The sequence below is a fragment of the Uranotaenia lowii genome, chromosome 1 (genome assembly GCF_029784155.1).
Source record: "Uranotaenia lowii strain MFRU-FL chromosome 1, ASM2978415v1, whole genome shotgun sequence".
NCBI lineage: Eukaryota > Metazoa > Arthropoda > Insecta > Diptera > Culicidae > Uranotaenia > Uranotaenia lowii.
The window spans coordinates 100,060,256-100,076,986 of NC_073691.1; the positions used below are offsets into that span (position 1 = coordinate 100,060,256).

A 16,731-nucleotide genomic window follows, 5' to 3' on the forward strand; every position below is an offset into this window, starting at 1 on the left:
TATGTGGAGCTACTGTAGTTACTACCTGGACGCACTTGAAACACTGTAGTTACTAAAGATTCACTTAGAAACGATATGATGCAACAAAATTATAGTTTACGTGAAAAATCCCGTAAAAATAATATCTAAATTCTTTTGGGTGTAGCTTTACCCGCCTTGGATCTAACAATGCTGGCAAATAGTGCTGCCAGGTGCATTGTTTGACTTCATTCGACATTTGACACGATTCCATTTATCATATCCCACATCCTCCAATTTTAATACTTGCTATTCCGCCTTTGCCAAATTTGGCGCAACCGCTCCTGCCAAAGAGGCTGGCATTCTCGCCAAAGTTACAGCTAGCGTGTCCGATTTACTCATATCTGACGTTATCGGCTCGGCTGGCTTCCCGTCTAGATGAAATCTAGCGTTCCACCTGTCAAGGCTGGCATTTCCACCTCTGGGAATGGTAGCGTTTCTGCTTAAGATGGGCCACAGGCTAAACCAGAGCTGGCGTTTCTGCCTTATCTAAAGCTGGCAATTTTGCCAAAGGTCTAGCTGGCGTTTCCATCTGTCTGTGCTGACGCTTCCGCCTAATGTCAAGCTGGCGTTTCCACCTGTCAATGCTGGCGTTTCCGTCTCAATTAGTGCTGGCGTTTCCGTTAATTTCAAGCTGGCATTTCCGCCTCAATTAGTGCTGGCGTTTCCGCCTCAGTTAGTGCTGGCGTTTCCGCCTCAGTTAGTGCTGGCGTACCCGCCTCGGTTAGTGCTGGCGTTTCCGCCTGTCAGTACTGGCTTACCCGCCTCGGTTAGTGCTGGCGTTTCCGCCTCAGTTAGTGCTGGCGTTTCCGCCTGTCAATGCTGGCGTTGCCGCCTGTCAGTGCTGGCTTACCCGCCTCGGTTAGTGCTGGCGTTTCCGCCTCAGTCAGTGCTGGCGTTTCCGCCTGTCAATGCTGGCGTTTCCGCCTGTCAATGCTGGCTTTTCCGCCTGTCAATGCTGGCGTTTCCGCCTCAGTTAGTGCTGGCGTTTCCGCCTGTCAGTGCTGGCTTACCCGCCTCAGTTAGTGCTGGCGTTTCCGCCTGTCAGTGCTGGCGTTTCCGCCTAAGGACAAGCTGGCGTTCCCGCCTCCATCAGTGCTGACGTTTCTGCCTCAGAGTCAAGCTGACTTTTTTCCTTCTGAGGCTGGAACTTTGTCTCAGTTATTGGCGTTTCCGTTCTGTTGGCACTCAAAAAATGACTAATATGACATTTTGAAAAACGCAAAGCTAGCTAATTAAACCAAGTGGAATGCGTGGCCAATAGGAAACAGATTTTACTCACCTTTTCTAGGTTTCGTTATCGTTTCCAGCCCATGAAAACTTACACTCGGCTATGAAATCCACATTTTTCGGATAACTTTGGACGCCATTTTTTTTTGCACTTTTAGCAACCGGAGATTTTCCTAAATATCCCTTTTCAAAATCGCTAGGGCTCCTGGCAGGATCGCCAATGTAAAAGTCAGGTTTGCTGGTCCACGGAAAATCTCCGGTTACTATTTACTCAACCTGAAGTCCTGGCGGATGTCCATCAGATTGCTGTCGAAACACTCACTCCCGAACTACGTGCGTTATCTAAAGCGGTCCCGTGCTTTTCTGCCGAGTGAGTGAGATAGAGAAGAGAGGGAAAGAGATCACCGTTTCTGTCAAATTGTCGAGAAGTGAGCGAATAGGGAGGCCCCAGTGCAATGTATATAATACACGACAAATCAATCCCTTACACCATCTATTGCTTGATTTGTAACTTTTGAACGGCGCAACAGATGGCACTGTTTCTAGATAGCTCTTTTGCAAGTATGAATTTTTCGAGAGGGCGAAATGGTGTTTGAACTCATTAATTAATAAATTTAAACACAATTAGATGAATTGCTCTATGTATATAATTAGATGAACTAAGAATAAATTTCAGCTGAGAAAAATAGCATAATTATAATATTGTCACTAGAGAGACTGACGAAATGACACATATACAAGCTTGAATTATACAAATCCAGAAACGTATTCATAATTTCAAATGCTATCATTTAAACAAGCCGAATCAACTTTTGAAGTACCTGATTCTTGGAAGAGCGCAATTGTATATGATCTCAAAAATTAATAAACTAATATCGTAGAAAAATGGACAGCTTCAATATATTCACAGCAAGGTAAATTCATCTGGTTCATTTTACCTCGATTCTTTTTACTAAAGAGGCTAACTAACAACTTTGAACAAGCCAAACGAACCAGTTATTTTATCCAGTTGAGCTTAAAATTAACAATAATCCAACGAAGAAATACAGATTCTAGGCTTCTCTGAGCAGGCATTATCACGCATTATATCTGTTTATATTAAGTGCTTCATGCTAGTTTGAAGCAATTTGAAAAACAGCGTTAGGCGTAAAATTTTGATAATGCAAATCAGAAATGTGTAACGAATCTTCAACATCAATTTGATCGAAACTCGTCAAATAGATACGACCTTTTCATAATTGACTAAAAGTTTGTTGTTTTATTTTGTTTACATTTCATTTTCTTCTTGACAGTTCTCTCTGGTGTCCTTGGAGACATCTGGTGGCTCAACCAAAAAACATAAAATTGATTCAAAACGGTCGTCGGGACTTTACACACTTTTCAAGGCTTAGCTTGTACATCAGTTCATCAGTGATATTAGTATATCATCCATTCTGATTTGCGATGCAATTATTGATTCCCAATCATAGTGGTACTCGATGGGGTTGATGAGGGAGCTACTTCCAGGAGAAAGTTCGACGATACTAACTGTAGTGCTTGGTGACAAAACTCGATCACAGTTGTCTCCCGAAACAGCTTCTTCCTTCATCGGGGGAAAATAATTAGTGAAATACTCCATTTGGTGGTAAACATTTGAGACGATGCCACACATACACATTTTGACATTTCGATCGGATTTGAACTGTCATTCTTTGTTGGTTTTCTAGAGAGGTTTAATAATTGCTTCACGCAGAAAAAGAAAGGGGGTTGGTTTCGACAAAACGTTTTGTTGATTAATTTTATACTATGAATGCAGATTTTTCGATAGTTTTCACAAAAAAGCTGAATTCAAATAAAAGCAAAATATTGTTATTCATACACTCAGATTTTTTATTACTTTCATTTGAAATCTGGTTGGTTTTAAAACGAAATGAAGTTTGTTTTAATTAACGTGTGACTTTTAAACGTGAAGTTAAAAAAGAAAAAAAAGTGCGCGGAAAATTTGTTTATTTTTTAACTTCAAAGAGGAATGGTACTGGCAGTGGAGGTCTTGTCCGCATTCCTGAAGAAACTTTATACTTCGGTTACGGTAAGATGTTTGTTATTTTAACGTAATTAAGGATTCAAATTTTTTATCACACATTTTGTTTTCAGAAAGATGAACGGCAGGCGGGCCCTAAAAGGTGGGATTATTGCATTCCCCATCTTTTCTGGAAGTTCCTACCATTACCACAAAGGTGTTTGCGGTAACTTAATCCGTATCCTATCGATCGGTGAAAATGTTTTCTCCAGAAGGCAGCAGAATTCCAGGTAGATTAACTAGTAGTTTATGCAGTTCGTGAATTAAGTTTAAAAAACGATTTTCTTCGCGCCCCCAGGTATGCCGTCGCCGTTAATTCTCACCGGTAGAAAAAAAAAGGCAGCTGGAAGCGTACCGTTGCTGGCCGGAGGCTGATAAGGCTAAAAAAGATGCGTTGGACTACCCGCATAGCTAAATACGATACTCCATATCTTCCATATTATTCCGTTCTGATTACATTAATAGTAACGTTCCAAGGTGTGTCTTGGCTCAATGTGCATTTGCTAGAACGGATATAATATTATTTATGAAAGATACAATTAATATTCCAAGAAATAAATTGATTATTTTTGCAACGCGTTGAAATGATTAAAAATTATTTCTTAAAGATACAGTGAATAGTTTTAAAAATAAAATGATTATTTTAGCAACACGCTTCCCCTTTTCTGCTGTCAAACTACACGCGGGCGGATTTCGGTAAAAAAAAAACAAATACTTCGAGCAGTTCGCGAAAATTTAACGGGCTGTGGTTGTGGCCAGATCCAGGCCTCCGAGGAATCAAAACAGCGCGAGGTTAGAGGTATGTTCAAGCATTTGAAAAAAAAGTTTTTATACTGATTCTTTATTAATCATTTGTCTTAATTGGACATTTATTCAGGTTCGGAAGAAAAACCCTGCAGCCAAAATAAGCTGGAAGCAACAGCATCGTAGCAGCAGCGCGAGCTGGTAGGGAGAAAATCGGTCGGAAGTGCATGCAGCAGCAGCGAAAAGAAACCACAATTGGAGGATTGAAGCAACGACGACCAGCGACGAGCGTTCACTTCCTCAATATGGCCAAACAACAATGCAAGCAACACCCATGCCGATGGTGCTACTTACATCATCCGGAAGGCGTTATTAGGAACATCCGGAAGGAGCTAAATATTAGAAGTATGTATGTTAAATAAAATAAAATAAATGGAATAAATTGACAAAATGTTTTTAATTAATTCTGAAAATCGAACAAAAAATTATTAATTTTGATCTTTTTATCAACACTTCACGATATGCTGTATCGTTATTTTTCTTATGAGACGATCATTCAGAAAAGATTCCACGTATGATACAGCTAGCTTCAGAGCGAATAGAAAAAAGCAAAAAAATGAATCGTTTATTTACTTAACAACCCGTTCCCTGTATCGTTATTTGTGTCTAAACGATTCCATTTCATGAAAAAACGATTAGTATAATCGTTCATTAATAATCCACAAACTATAAAGGGAATCTTTTGAGTGTCTTGGGAGGAAGATAATGGGGATCGTTATTGTATAATACTGCTCCATGCGGGTAGCCAGCTCGGAGATCGCAGACTAGCCATTCCCCTGCGCAGAACGGTTCTTTCCTGAAGCAGGCAATACGCAGTGAGCTCATCGTTTGCATGCATGTACCTAGCAGATCCAAGAAGAATAAAATGAACTATTTCGTCGTTATAACAAAGTGTTAATTTCGATGTTTTTCATAAATTCCGAAAATCCCTTAAACTATAAAAATGAACTTGAAAACAAAATGTTCTGCTTTCATTTTAATTGCTTTTAAATAACCTATTTCGAACCTTGAAACTGTTATTATATTGAACCGGGTATTCATTCTCTTGATCCCAAAAGGTTTTATTCGTTTTACCCAAAAAAATATTTATTACGATAGAAATTTTGATTCATTTTTTAAAAAGGGTGTATTTCATTTCCAATCAAACGATAAGTTTAAATTAAATCGATATTTTCAGTCAAAGTTATCAAAAATATATTTGTGCATTTTCCCAACCAAAATTTTTATTATTTTCGGCCGTAATCTTATTGTTTTTAAAATATATTTTTCTGCGTGTTTGTAGTGCTCTACAAAACCAAAAAAATTAAAGGTTATAAAACAATCTTTGTTGTTGTTTTCTTCAAGGTTGGTTTTCTAGAGAGGTTTAATAATTGCTTTGTAGTGCTCTACAAAACCAAAAAAATTAAAGGTTTTAAAACAATCTTTGTTGTTGTTTTCTTCAAGGTTGGTTTTCTAGAGAGGTTTAATAGTTGCTTTTTAGCGCTCTTCTAAACCAAAAAAATTAATGGTTATAAAACCAACACAAATTTTGACGGAAGTTCTATAAAAAGATTCTATAGTGGTTTTTAAGCTATCTTAAAGGGCATAAATATAGAGTTCCTTATAAATTACGTTACAAAGCAAACAATACTTTATAAATCCCTTATACAACAACTATTTTTTTTTTTAAAAACCATTCAGAGTTTAAAATGTTGCTTGGGATGTTATAGGAGATATTTCTGCCTACAATCGGTTCCAAATGCAGCTTCAGATGATTCCATAGGTGGCCGATCCGGGTACAGGATGAAAATTTTTGCTCCAACGTTTCCTGTACATTCGGACAATGTTCATTTCAATGATCGACATCTGCTGTTTGGATCCCCGGGGCGCACCGTATTTAGCTTTATGGAAGCCCCTAAGCCCTTCGTCACAGTCGCGCAGTTTCCAGCCAGCGTCAGCAGTCGCCCGGCCCTGTGTACGAAGAAGGCAACGGGGCTCTCCAACCGCCGATACCAGGCAAGTACCCTTGTTTATTCTGCGATTCGTCCAGTGACTGCTTTTCAATTTGCAGACCTCTCCAACTCGATTTTCACCTGAAATGTTCCAAAAAAATGCCAATGAACACACCTGACAACCACTCGCTAAAGGAACTATCTGAACATATGGCGATCGGATCACCGGGACGCACCGAACTTAGCACAATGGACGCCCCAGAGCCCTTCGTCACAGTCGCGCAGTTTCCCGCCAGCGTCAACAGCCGTCCCAGCCCTGTGTTCGAAGAAGGCAACGGGGCTGTCCAGCCTGTGCATGCAGGCAAGTACTCATGTTCACTCTTTATCCGACCAGTCATTGCCCTTCGCTTTGCAGACCTAATTTTGGCCCGTCTGTGAGGCAAGATGTTCTATGCATGGAAACGTCGGGAGTAAACATCACCATCTCTACTGGGTTAACTACACCGGGACGCAACGAATCAGGCTTTTGGGAGTCCCCTGAACCCATCGACTCAGTCGCGCTGATTCCAGCCATCGTCAGCAGTCGTCCCGGCCCTGAGATCGATTGTGGTGACGGGGTTCTCCAGCCTGCCCCCGCAGGCAAGTACACAGTTACGATTAGTTTCCGCTTGGTGATGGAACGTCGTGACTATATTAGCATTTTCTACCAAAACGTCGGTGGCATTAACTCTTGCGTTAATGAGTATTTGTTGCCCGAATACGAAAATATTGTAACATAACGGTTCCTGTAGAAGTTATAAAACGTTTAGAAACAGTGTAAAAAACGTTTAGAAAATGATATCTGAAACCATAAAAAACATTGCACTTATCTTGAATTCCAAAACGACGGTCTGTTGAATATGGCGTTAAGTTATGTTACTGTTTAAAACTGTTAAAACCTTTATATGGAGGAACTGCACTACAAACAGTTTGAATAACGTCCAGAAACCGCTCTTGGAAAACGTTTTCAGACAACCAAACTGTTAATATTACAGTTTTTCGAAGAGTAATCTTGTATCTAAACAGTAACATTAATAGTAATCAAACGATTCAAAATAACGTATTCTCCAACGTTATCCAGAACCGTATACGTCAATGGCGGACTCACACATACATAGATGGAAATATTATGGAAATTTTCGGATGTTTGATATCAATAAAAATTTATTCACATTATCTTTATTGAACTTGATTTACTTACATACGGTGAGAAACTATAACCGATTGATATTCTTTGATGATTCTTGCAGGAAAATCCTACCCGGCCAGGGTCATAACATAAAGATTCCCGTAGCTCCAGCGCTACGGAATGCTGGGAAGCCATCGTTACCCGGGTGATGAATGAGCGAGGAAGCTGAAATCAATTTATGATCATTACTCTTTTTCATATATTAGAAATTTATTATGTGACTTGACTATACTTACGGTAATTATTTCCTATTAGGATATATTGACAGTTTTACGCGAACACCACCTTAGCAGGAGGCCTCACACGAAGAAAAAAGTCGAAAGTTGTTCCAATTATTTCAGCTAATTCTAGAGTTTGTTTTGATTAGGTCGTATAAACCAATATAAACAAAATTAAGTTATTGGCTTTAAACGATTGATAAACATCTATTCTATGTTAGGTAAAAATTTGGTTTTATTCGAACAATGAGTAATTTGATGATTTGAATTTAAGACGTAAAATGACTTTCTAGTTTTCGAGTGCAATTTGGTTTTAACGACGTTTTGCGTTGCACTGCATTGCCGTGTAAGGCTGATGTCATGCTGAAACAACTAGCAACGCAACGCAACGCAACGTTCCAATAAGATTGCGTTGCATTGCATTGGTATGTCATGCTGGCGCGACCTGTCACTTTGAAATTCCCTACAAATCATCACTTCTCTACATCTGATAATGCTTTGAATCGTCTCCTTTCTTTCCGGAGCCATCAAAAACTCATCAAATCACGACCGGGATTGCAAGAATGCCGAAATTTGAACCGACAAAATTCCTTGTTTTTTTGCCGGAACTAAGAATTCATGAAAATTTTTTCGCCGATTAAGATAGTTTTTAGTTTATTATCACAAGTTCGGACAGATCTTCGTACTATTGTGCTTAAAACCCGGAATCACTGCTTCAAATCGAGAAAAAACAATGTTCCTATTGGATTTCCTACTAGTCGCGCTACTAAACACATTGGCATCAGATTGGTCGCGCTACTCAAAGCGACCAGTATGACAGGTCTGCGCGATTTCCATGGAGATCAAATGAGAGCTGGTTAGTCGTGTGAACGTTGCGTTGTAGGTCGCGTTGCTAGTTGCTTCAGCATGACATCAGCCTAAACCAAAGGTCGCAAAATAGCTGTTCGCTAAGGTGGTTTTTGCAACCTTATGCATTTTCGCAGAAAGCGCATCACCGAGTGTCGAAAAATTTAGAAATTTGAACGTAAATGGTTATTTAGAGTGTTTTAAGCTAAATTAATTCGTTGCTGTTACTAGGTAAGATCAAAAAACGTTTCTTTTAAGGCTGGAAAACTTTTCTGCTTGAATTTTTTTTTTCATTACAGTGGCAGTGGTGAAGTTACCGTAGTTTTTGGTATCACAAATAGAATAACCAGCTGGCCGGTCAGATTGATAAATTCCTGATGCAAGCAATCCCTCGCAGCACCGATTCCAGGCTGCTACAGCGGTGAAGAGGAGATTTTTTACTGGCAGAGCTATTTGAACGAAGCCGATTTAGAGACTTCAGCAAGACCCGGTCCATATCAATTGTTCAATTCGGAGAATTCGGTTATTCTGTAGAGCGCGTATCACCCGTGGGGATCCAAACAGCACTCCAGGTGTTTAAAAGTAAGTTTTCTTCCTCCTTTCTCCTTATTTTAAAGGTTCTTGAAAATTGCAACTTCAAAAATTCCTTCAAATCGCATCCCAGTTATTGTATACAGATCTGCATAAGAATACCCGAATAGAAAAACATTGTGAAAAGACCATGAATTTCATTTTCACGCAACCATAAAATTTATGGTTGAAACTATGCGAATCATAGTACATAAAACCTTGAATTCACTGTCAAATTCATATTTTTTGACAGTGAAATTTATGGTTTTCGCAAAATTTACCATGAAAAAAGGGGGTTGTTAAGCAACTTAACAATGAAAAAATCAACTTTTTTCCATACATTATGAAACCCAAAACGATAAAATCCATGGATATTACAGCTTCCACTTGTCTCAACGAAACGGTAAAAATCATAGTTTTCCATTGAATTTCAATCGTTTAACGATCATGGAAATCAATGTAAATTCGTAATTTATCATAATTTTGGGACCGTGAAACTTCATGGTGTTTTCAGCTCATTTTTCTTTTAAATTTATTATTCATGAAAATGAATTTGCGGCTTTATCGGTGAGGGTTAAAGAGTTGAAATGAAAGACGGACAGAAGATCTACCTAGCCATCGATGGAACGATATCGCACAATAGAAGACTTAACAGAGCAACCACATGCTAAATTTTTTGTCCGTTCGGCACATGTGCACACTCACATGGCGGTCGAACCATCCATAATTAACTGTATCGAAAAATGTAGTGCCTTCTCTATTGGGTACTACTTCTTCAATACAGTTAATTGGTGAGGGACAAAGAATTTAGTATGTGGTCAAGCTTCTATTTCAAATGCTCTTCGCTCTTTTCACCACCTTAGAATTTTCTTCTGATCTTCTATCCGTCTTTCATTTCAACTCTTTAACCCTCACCGATAAAGCCGCAAATTCATTTTCATAAAACAAATTCACGGTGATTTCTCCTCTTAAAATTTATTATTCATATTAGAAAAAAAAACTAGTTTCTCTTGTATGCGTTTATATGTTTGTATTTATTAAAGTTTATAGATTTTATTAAACAAAAATAGTCACCTTTCAAAAACATTTTATGACACTATGGGACCATTTACACTAAAACACAGCCTTGATCTCCACAACTGTTCCCTGGGACACGGCGATATCTTTCCCATCTTAAAGCACCAGTCCACCGATACGGGATGCCTCGGACGTCTGTTTTGTCCGCGTCAGCCATGTTTGTGGGCCTCATCTGAAGCAAAGGTGGGGAACTTAACCGTCAGCTTCTAGAATGAAAAAAATTTAATTACCCTACAAATCAATGAATATAATAATAATCGTATAAATATACTCACCATCATTACCAGAGTTGAAGGCATCTTCCTATCACCGCCAGCTTAATTTCAGAACTTATCCGAAATTCGCTAACTCTGACCGTGAAAACCGAACAAATGCTCCGAAAAAAACGGTTTGTTATAAGCGCGAAAATTTTTCTCTACACGAAAAATTGTAAATGTACAAAAAGCAAAGATTTACCAATATATTCGTATGGTTTGGATTTTCACTTTACCATGACGTAAACTGTAACAATGAAAATCACAAGAAAAGTTTTTTGCTACCATGCTTCTGACATAAATGTCAACTATGAAATATTTTGAAATAACGGTTTACTTCACGGTGACTTTCAACATCATGGTTACTATTGTAACCTTAAGAACTACTTAACTAAAATACTTGAATTGTGCTGGATAGTACCGATAATTCATCTATTTCCAAGTAGTTCTATAATCCAACTGACATTCAATCACTCTCTCGTTTTCTGATTGCTATGATCGATACCACATTCCTCCCTTACTTTTAAATGAAGATTCCTTCTTCACCGAAACCATCATCTAGATTGTCTTAAGTCTCACGTCGACATCGAAGAATATGATGTGCATTATTCTCCCAAGTATTCACCAGGCTGACATCTATTGATAGCATTCACATTTTCTTATTACTTCACACACATTATTATTCATTAATCTTGTCTCAGAAGCGGTATGTTTCTTTTAAAGCTGTGGACATCATAATTTCCAACCCGCCATAACTTTTTTTTTTAACAAGTGGTGAGTCCGTTTTATTGATTTTTTTCAACCAAATGCAAATCAACCTTATTATCCTTTCTTAACAATTGGCGAACTTGCCTTTTCTTTCTTTTTAATGGCGAACCCGCCTTCTCTTTTTTCTAATAAATGGCGAAGACACCTTCTACTTTTTTAGCAAATGGCGAACCCGGCTTCTCTTGTTTTACAAATGGCGAACCCGCCTTCTCTCTTTTTTTTACAATTGGCGAACCCGCCTTATCATCATCCAATGGCGAACCCGCCTAATCTTTTTTTACAATTGGCGAACCCGCCTTCTCTTTCTTCACGGTAACCAAAGTTACTCTAATCTGTATAAAAATCCATACAGTTTCAAGAAAAGTGTCTCCACGCACTTTTATGTTTAGGCGTTTTATTCAGAGCGTGTCTATAGAGCTTTTATACATTTGCGAGCTTTCCGCCGGTTAGTCTATTCTGTATATTTTGACATGGGGATGCCCATGCATTTTAAAAATTCTTCCAATAAGTATTAGATTTTTTCAAATAAAAAATAAAACAATTTGCTTACGTAAAAGCTATAAGTTTTTTTTATTGTTTACAGGCACATGTTAATATAGATAAATAACATTTAACAGGAAATCGGCTTCTGTGCGATTTAGCAATGCAGCCAAATGTTACTGCATGGAAATTTTCCTTCCTTCCTCGTTTTTGTTACATTTCATGGCCCTATATTATCTTAATCTATCCTCCGGTATATTGTACAGTATTTTGCAGCAAAAGCTTTCCAGTGACGTCCCGAAAATCTCGAAACAATGCTTTTGCTTTAGGTGGCTCTGGGAAGGCATTTTGTAGATTACGGAGGATGTACCAGGGCGATTACGACAGCAAAATCCGGACATGTCCCGCAGTAAAGGTGAATTTTGTCTGTTCAAGATGAGATTATTATAAGTATATTACCAACCATACAGATCGAAAGGATGCTTTTTAGATTAGATCCAAGGAAACAAAAACTCACCTTTTATACGCTTGGAATGCCAAGTAGGAGGGTTTCCCCAGTCGGTCCTCTACCAATTAAAATCCATCCTGTGAACGGTTTAAAGAGAAGCAGTGATAACAATAAATCGTTATTGAAAACACATTCAATACAACAAACCTATTCCGGTGAAATCTTTCGGTTGTTCCCTTTTCACTGGTATTTTGAAAATGTTAAAACATTTCTTTTTGTTGTCATGTGCGTTGTCTTTAGATTTCCGAACTGCAACTATTAATTATTATCCTACATAAAAAAGAAAGAGAAATGGTTAAATACTTAGGATTTTGAAATTTCATCGTTTTTCATATAAAATAATATTAGATTCAGTAATTATTTAGTTCAAGAATTGAAATCAGAATTGCCGAAGACATTTTAATAAGCGTCAAATCCATTTCATGTGAAAGATCTATTAACCTTTGAATTAATTATAAACTCAATGCCTTCGAAAAGGGCTTTGACAATAAGTTACAAGCATACTTACTAGCTTGGCTTAGCTGAATGATGCTTGGCAACCAAATCAAACAACCAAAATTATAACACCTTCGCTAAAAAAAACTTGCACAAACCGGTCCATAAAATTTAGTCATAATTCGATTGCTTTTTGAAGGAATACAAAAGCAGGTCATACTAGTCCTCGCCGGTCGTTTTTTAATCCCCTTTATTATATCGTGAATAGATTTGTCCATGTCTTCATCCGATAGGAGGTCTCCATTGCTTTTGAGCTGCTGTACCATTAGCTGATTCGGTTGTATGTTTACGCTTTTTTTTAGGTTTTTCGATCTCCACCTTAACTTTTGCTGCCTTGCTTGGAGGTGGTATGACATTGCATTACGCCGAAATATCTGAAAGAAACAAAATTTACCATTTAATGCGATAATTGCTCAAGCAAAATAACAATTATTGTCTTTTCACAAATTTACAAACACATATCACAATTATCCGGTTTGCTTTAGTAGTTTCCGACGTTTAAACGTACCGGAAAAGTGAAAATAGTACTTTTAGTAAACGAACCATTCATTCCGTTTAAATAAACTACTTTTGTTGACAAATTTCAACTTCAAACTGCAAATAAAACTCTTTTTTTATATCAGCAATCTTCCAACCAGCAATCAACATGGCTTCCGAATTTGCTTTTTTGCTTTGGCATCCCCTTCCAAAGCTTTCCAACAACAGCAAACTTTTTATACAGAGCATGACTAATCGAATTTTAGTTCACTTTTGTATATTGGTCATTCAAAACTACCCAAAATTGAATAGGGATTAAACAATTTTTGAACAACAACCGCTTAGTTATTTTGAAGGTGTAATCGTAACACATTTCATGAATAACTCAATTTTTCCGTGTTTATAATGGCGAACCCGCCTTCTCTTTTTTTAATGGCGAACCCGCCTTCTCTTTTTTTAATGGCGAACCCGCCTTCTCTCTTTTTTTTTAATGACGAACCTCCTTATCAGTTTTCATCCAATGGCGAATCCGCCTAATCATTTTTTTTTTAAATTGGCGAAACCGCCTTATCTTTATTTTAATGGCGAACCCGCCTAATCTCTTCCATTTTTTTCTCGCGCATTTCTGTTTCCATGGCGAAAGCGCCAAATGTTCTTTTTTTAAAAATGGCAAACTCGCCTGAATGTTACTCTTTCCATATAGTGAATCCGCCTTACACATGTTTTTCACTGGCGGACCCATCATATCGAAACCGTGGTTATGTCCAGAACTACACAACATAAGTTCTGTTAAACTTTACTTACCCACAAAGTCTACCATCGCCTTGCCTTCTAACAAGTGTTTCTATTCATTTTGCAGTTCAATGTCCACATCGTTCTTTTTTGTAAGAACCGATCTTCCTAGAAGATCGATCTATCAAAGAGCGATTTCAGGCTTCAAATTTTACGGTGGATCGATCCTATGAACGTCCATCCAAATCGATTACGGAGATCGATCTTTTTTAGTTTTCATTCTCGTCGCCAATATTGTAACCTTAAGAACTACTTAACTAGAATACTTGAATTGTGCTGGATAGTACCGATAATTCATCTATTTCCAAGTAGTTCTATAATCCAACTGACATTCAATCACTCTCTCGTTTTCTGATTGCTATGATCGATACCACAGTTACTTCATCATTTAAATCGGTTGATAAATATTTAGATATTACGATGAAGTTTATTGTTCAATTGAAAATCATTGTTTTCTTATATTAATACCATGGTCTTGGCTATTCGGGTATTAATCGCAGTTCTTTAGTACTAGAAGCCAGTTAGTCGGAATCAACGAAGTTAAAGACAAATAAAACCATGTTTCAAGTAAAAAAATTATCAACTTGCAAAACGACGTTTCCACCACATAGGCAATGTAAAAGGTTGTATGTACATGTTCACTTGAACAACTTAATCATTGCCTATATTTAATGCACAAGAGTATTTCTTATTCCTCTGTGCATCGCATACGAAATTTTCAGACAATTTGGAACGATATTTTAAATATAAGAATTAAAAACGTGTCACAAAACTTCAACAGCGATTTTCTCGAAACACGTCAAGTGGCTCATACGACCTAATCAAAACAAACTCTAGAATTATACCAATCATCAAGGTGTAGTTGATTTTTTCGCATTCAACTATAAATATAATAGGTTCAACAACAAACTGCTGATTGTCCTTACGCAATCAACTATAAATATAGTAGATTCAACTGTAATTGATTCAATTTTAAATATGATAAATTCAACTACATCGTACGAATGATTTTAGGCATTAAACTATAAATATAATAGATTCAACTGTAGTGGTATTATTGATTCAACTGCAAATATGATAGATTCAACTGTAGTGGTATAATTGACTCAATTGTAAATATGATGGATTCAACTACAAATGTTTGATTGATTCTAGGTACTGAACTATAAGTATAATAAATTCTACTATATTTTTATAATTGGTTGTGTGAAACTTAAATAAATACATACACATACAAGATTTAACCAACATTTGAGTATATTGCATATAAGCGTGTCAGCAAAATAAAAAAGGAAAAAAAAATCGGCAAATCGGCAGGAAAAAACGGAAACGTCGAGAAGCTAAAGCACAGTCCGTGTCGAACGACAACAGGCTTTTCCCCCGGAGTGTCGTGTGTCAGTCAGAATGGTTAGTAGTATCTTTTGGAAGATTTCATTGTTAACTATAATTGCATTTTCTCTCCACCAGGTCAATCCCCATCGGATGCTGAAACAAAAGGCCTCAATTACACCGGGAACGGTGCTAGTAATCGGTCTTCGACGGCAGGTGCTGGTGAGTAGGAGGTTTTAAAAATAAGAGGACCGAAACATTTTTCTTATTTCAATTTCAGATAATTGGAAGCTTCAAAAACTCGGGCAGCATGTACTTCCTCGAAATAAGGAATCACTGCCGACATGCCGGAACAAGGGATTTTTCCATTGGGGTCGATTGACATCAGACCACACCGGACGCCAGATACGGTCTTCCCGCGGTGGAACAACAGGAAAAGATGGTTGCCCGTTCGCGGATAAAGGTTAGAAAATGCGCCGGTTAAATTTACAGGTAATGTTTATTCTCAGTAATTTCTTGTCTACTTTTTTCCATGGCAGCTTCCTTCCGTTCTGCCTAATCCTGCACTGAGATCGGTGGACTTTCCGGCTGGGTAGTTATCAGCAGAAGTAGGATAAATAATTTCCTGTACATTTACCACTACCACCCTATGGCTGTAATGATCGGATTGTGGCGGAGGCTGAACGAGCCAGAAATAAAATTTGAATAGGTGTTATTTTGTGCATTAAAGTATAATCAAATCAATAAAAATAAATTCAAAATTAAAAATCATTGGAAGAACCGCTAGAACCAGAAAGCAATATACAATAAATATGATGACTTCTAAAATGGACAGCTGTCGAATCTACAATATCTATAGTTGATCTCATGAAATCAATCATAGAAATATAATTATATCTATTATATTTACAGTTAAATCAATTATACCAGTATTGTTGAATTTATTATAATTCTTGTTGAAAGCACAACATCAATTATTGACTATAGTTGAATCTATTATATTTATAGTTGAGTGCAAAACAATCAATCAGATCGGTAGAATCGAATTTATTATACGCATTTTTGAACACACAAAAACAATCCGATAATCTATTGTATATATAATTGAAAGTTTGATATTTATAGTTAGCCGAGAAATAATCAGAAATATGATTGAATAAAAGTGGATTATTGTTAAAAATACTATACTTTTTTCTCCGTGCAGCCATAACCTCAAACCATGGGAGAACAGAATCGATTTTTGAGAAGGGCGCACGATAAACGCGTTTTCCGGTACTCATATCGACCAATTCGCCCTGTGGAAAAACGATACACGGTGTTCGTGTTTTGATTTTTTTGGGCGTTCAGGGTTGCCAAGTGCATTGATATTTGGAAAATGTTTATATATTTTTATTGCATTGTTATTGCATTGTTATTGCATTGTTATTGAAAAACCTTTTCATAAGTACTGAGAATTTGCAATATTCCCGTAGATTTCTAGAAAAAAATGAAATGCAATTAAATGCGTAGAAATTGATTGCAACATTTGTCTGAACGGAATAACAACTGCCTGTATCACACACTTAAACCAAAAATAATATATTCAAAGATACCGAGCTTTTGAAATTTTGCATATAAATGCCAACGGACAATCTTTTAACAAACCTT

General features: G+C 37.3%; 1 protein-coding gene and 3 long non-coding RNA genes across 5 annotated transcripts in view; 3 read left to right on the forward strand and 1 right to left on the reverse strand.

Moving 5' to 3' along the window:
* LOC129747123 (calpain-D) overlaps positions 1-7,299 on the forward strand; it is a 450,101-nt gene extending 442,802 nt beyond the window's left edge. Inside the window, exon 11 of the mRNA XM_055741165.1 lies at positions 5,821-7,299. Coding sequence (XP_055597140.1) covers positions 5,821-5,865 — 45 coding nt within the window. The 3' untranslated portion in view covers positions 5,866-7,299. The remainder of the gene's footprint in view (positions 1-5,820) is intronic.
* Positions 3,091-4,844, forward strand: LOC129747194 (uncharacterized). Its single transcript, XR_008737456.1, has 4 exons — positions 3,091-3,316; positions 3,382-3,537; positions 3,606-4,106; positions 4,185-4,844. It is a non-coding gene; the product is annotated as an uncharacterized LOC129747194 (long non-coding RNA).
* Positions 7,300-11,550: 4,251 nt separating the features above from the next.
* On the reverse strand, positions 11,551-14,741 carry LOC129739670 (uncharacterized). 2 transcript variants are annotated; one of them, XR_008735936.1, is made up of 5 exons: positions 12,995-14,741; positions 12,500-12,860; positions 12,139-12,261; positions 12,001-12,068; positions 11,551-11,909 (listed from the first exon to the last, which is right to left on the reverse strand). It is a non-coding gene; the product is annotated as an uncharacterized LOC129739670 (long non-coding RNA). The 2 variants fall into 2 exon arrangements; XR_008735935.1 differs by having other exon boundaries at positions 12,500-14,728.
* Positions 14,742-14,979: 238 nt separating this feature from the next.
* On the forward strand, positions 14,980-16,287 carry LOC129739671 (uncharacterized). Its single transcript, XR_008735937.1, has 4 exons — positions 14,980-15,162; positions 15,223-15,306; positions 15,365-15,547; positions 15,624-16,287. It is a non-coding gene; the product is annotated as an uncharacterized LOC129739671 (long non-coding RNA).
* Positions 16,288-16,731: the final 444 nt, after the last annotated feature.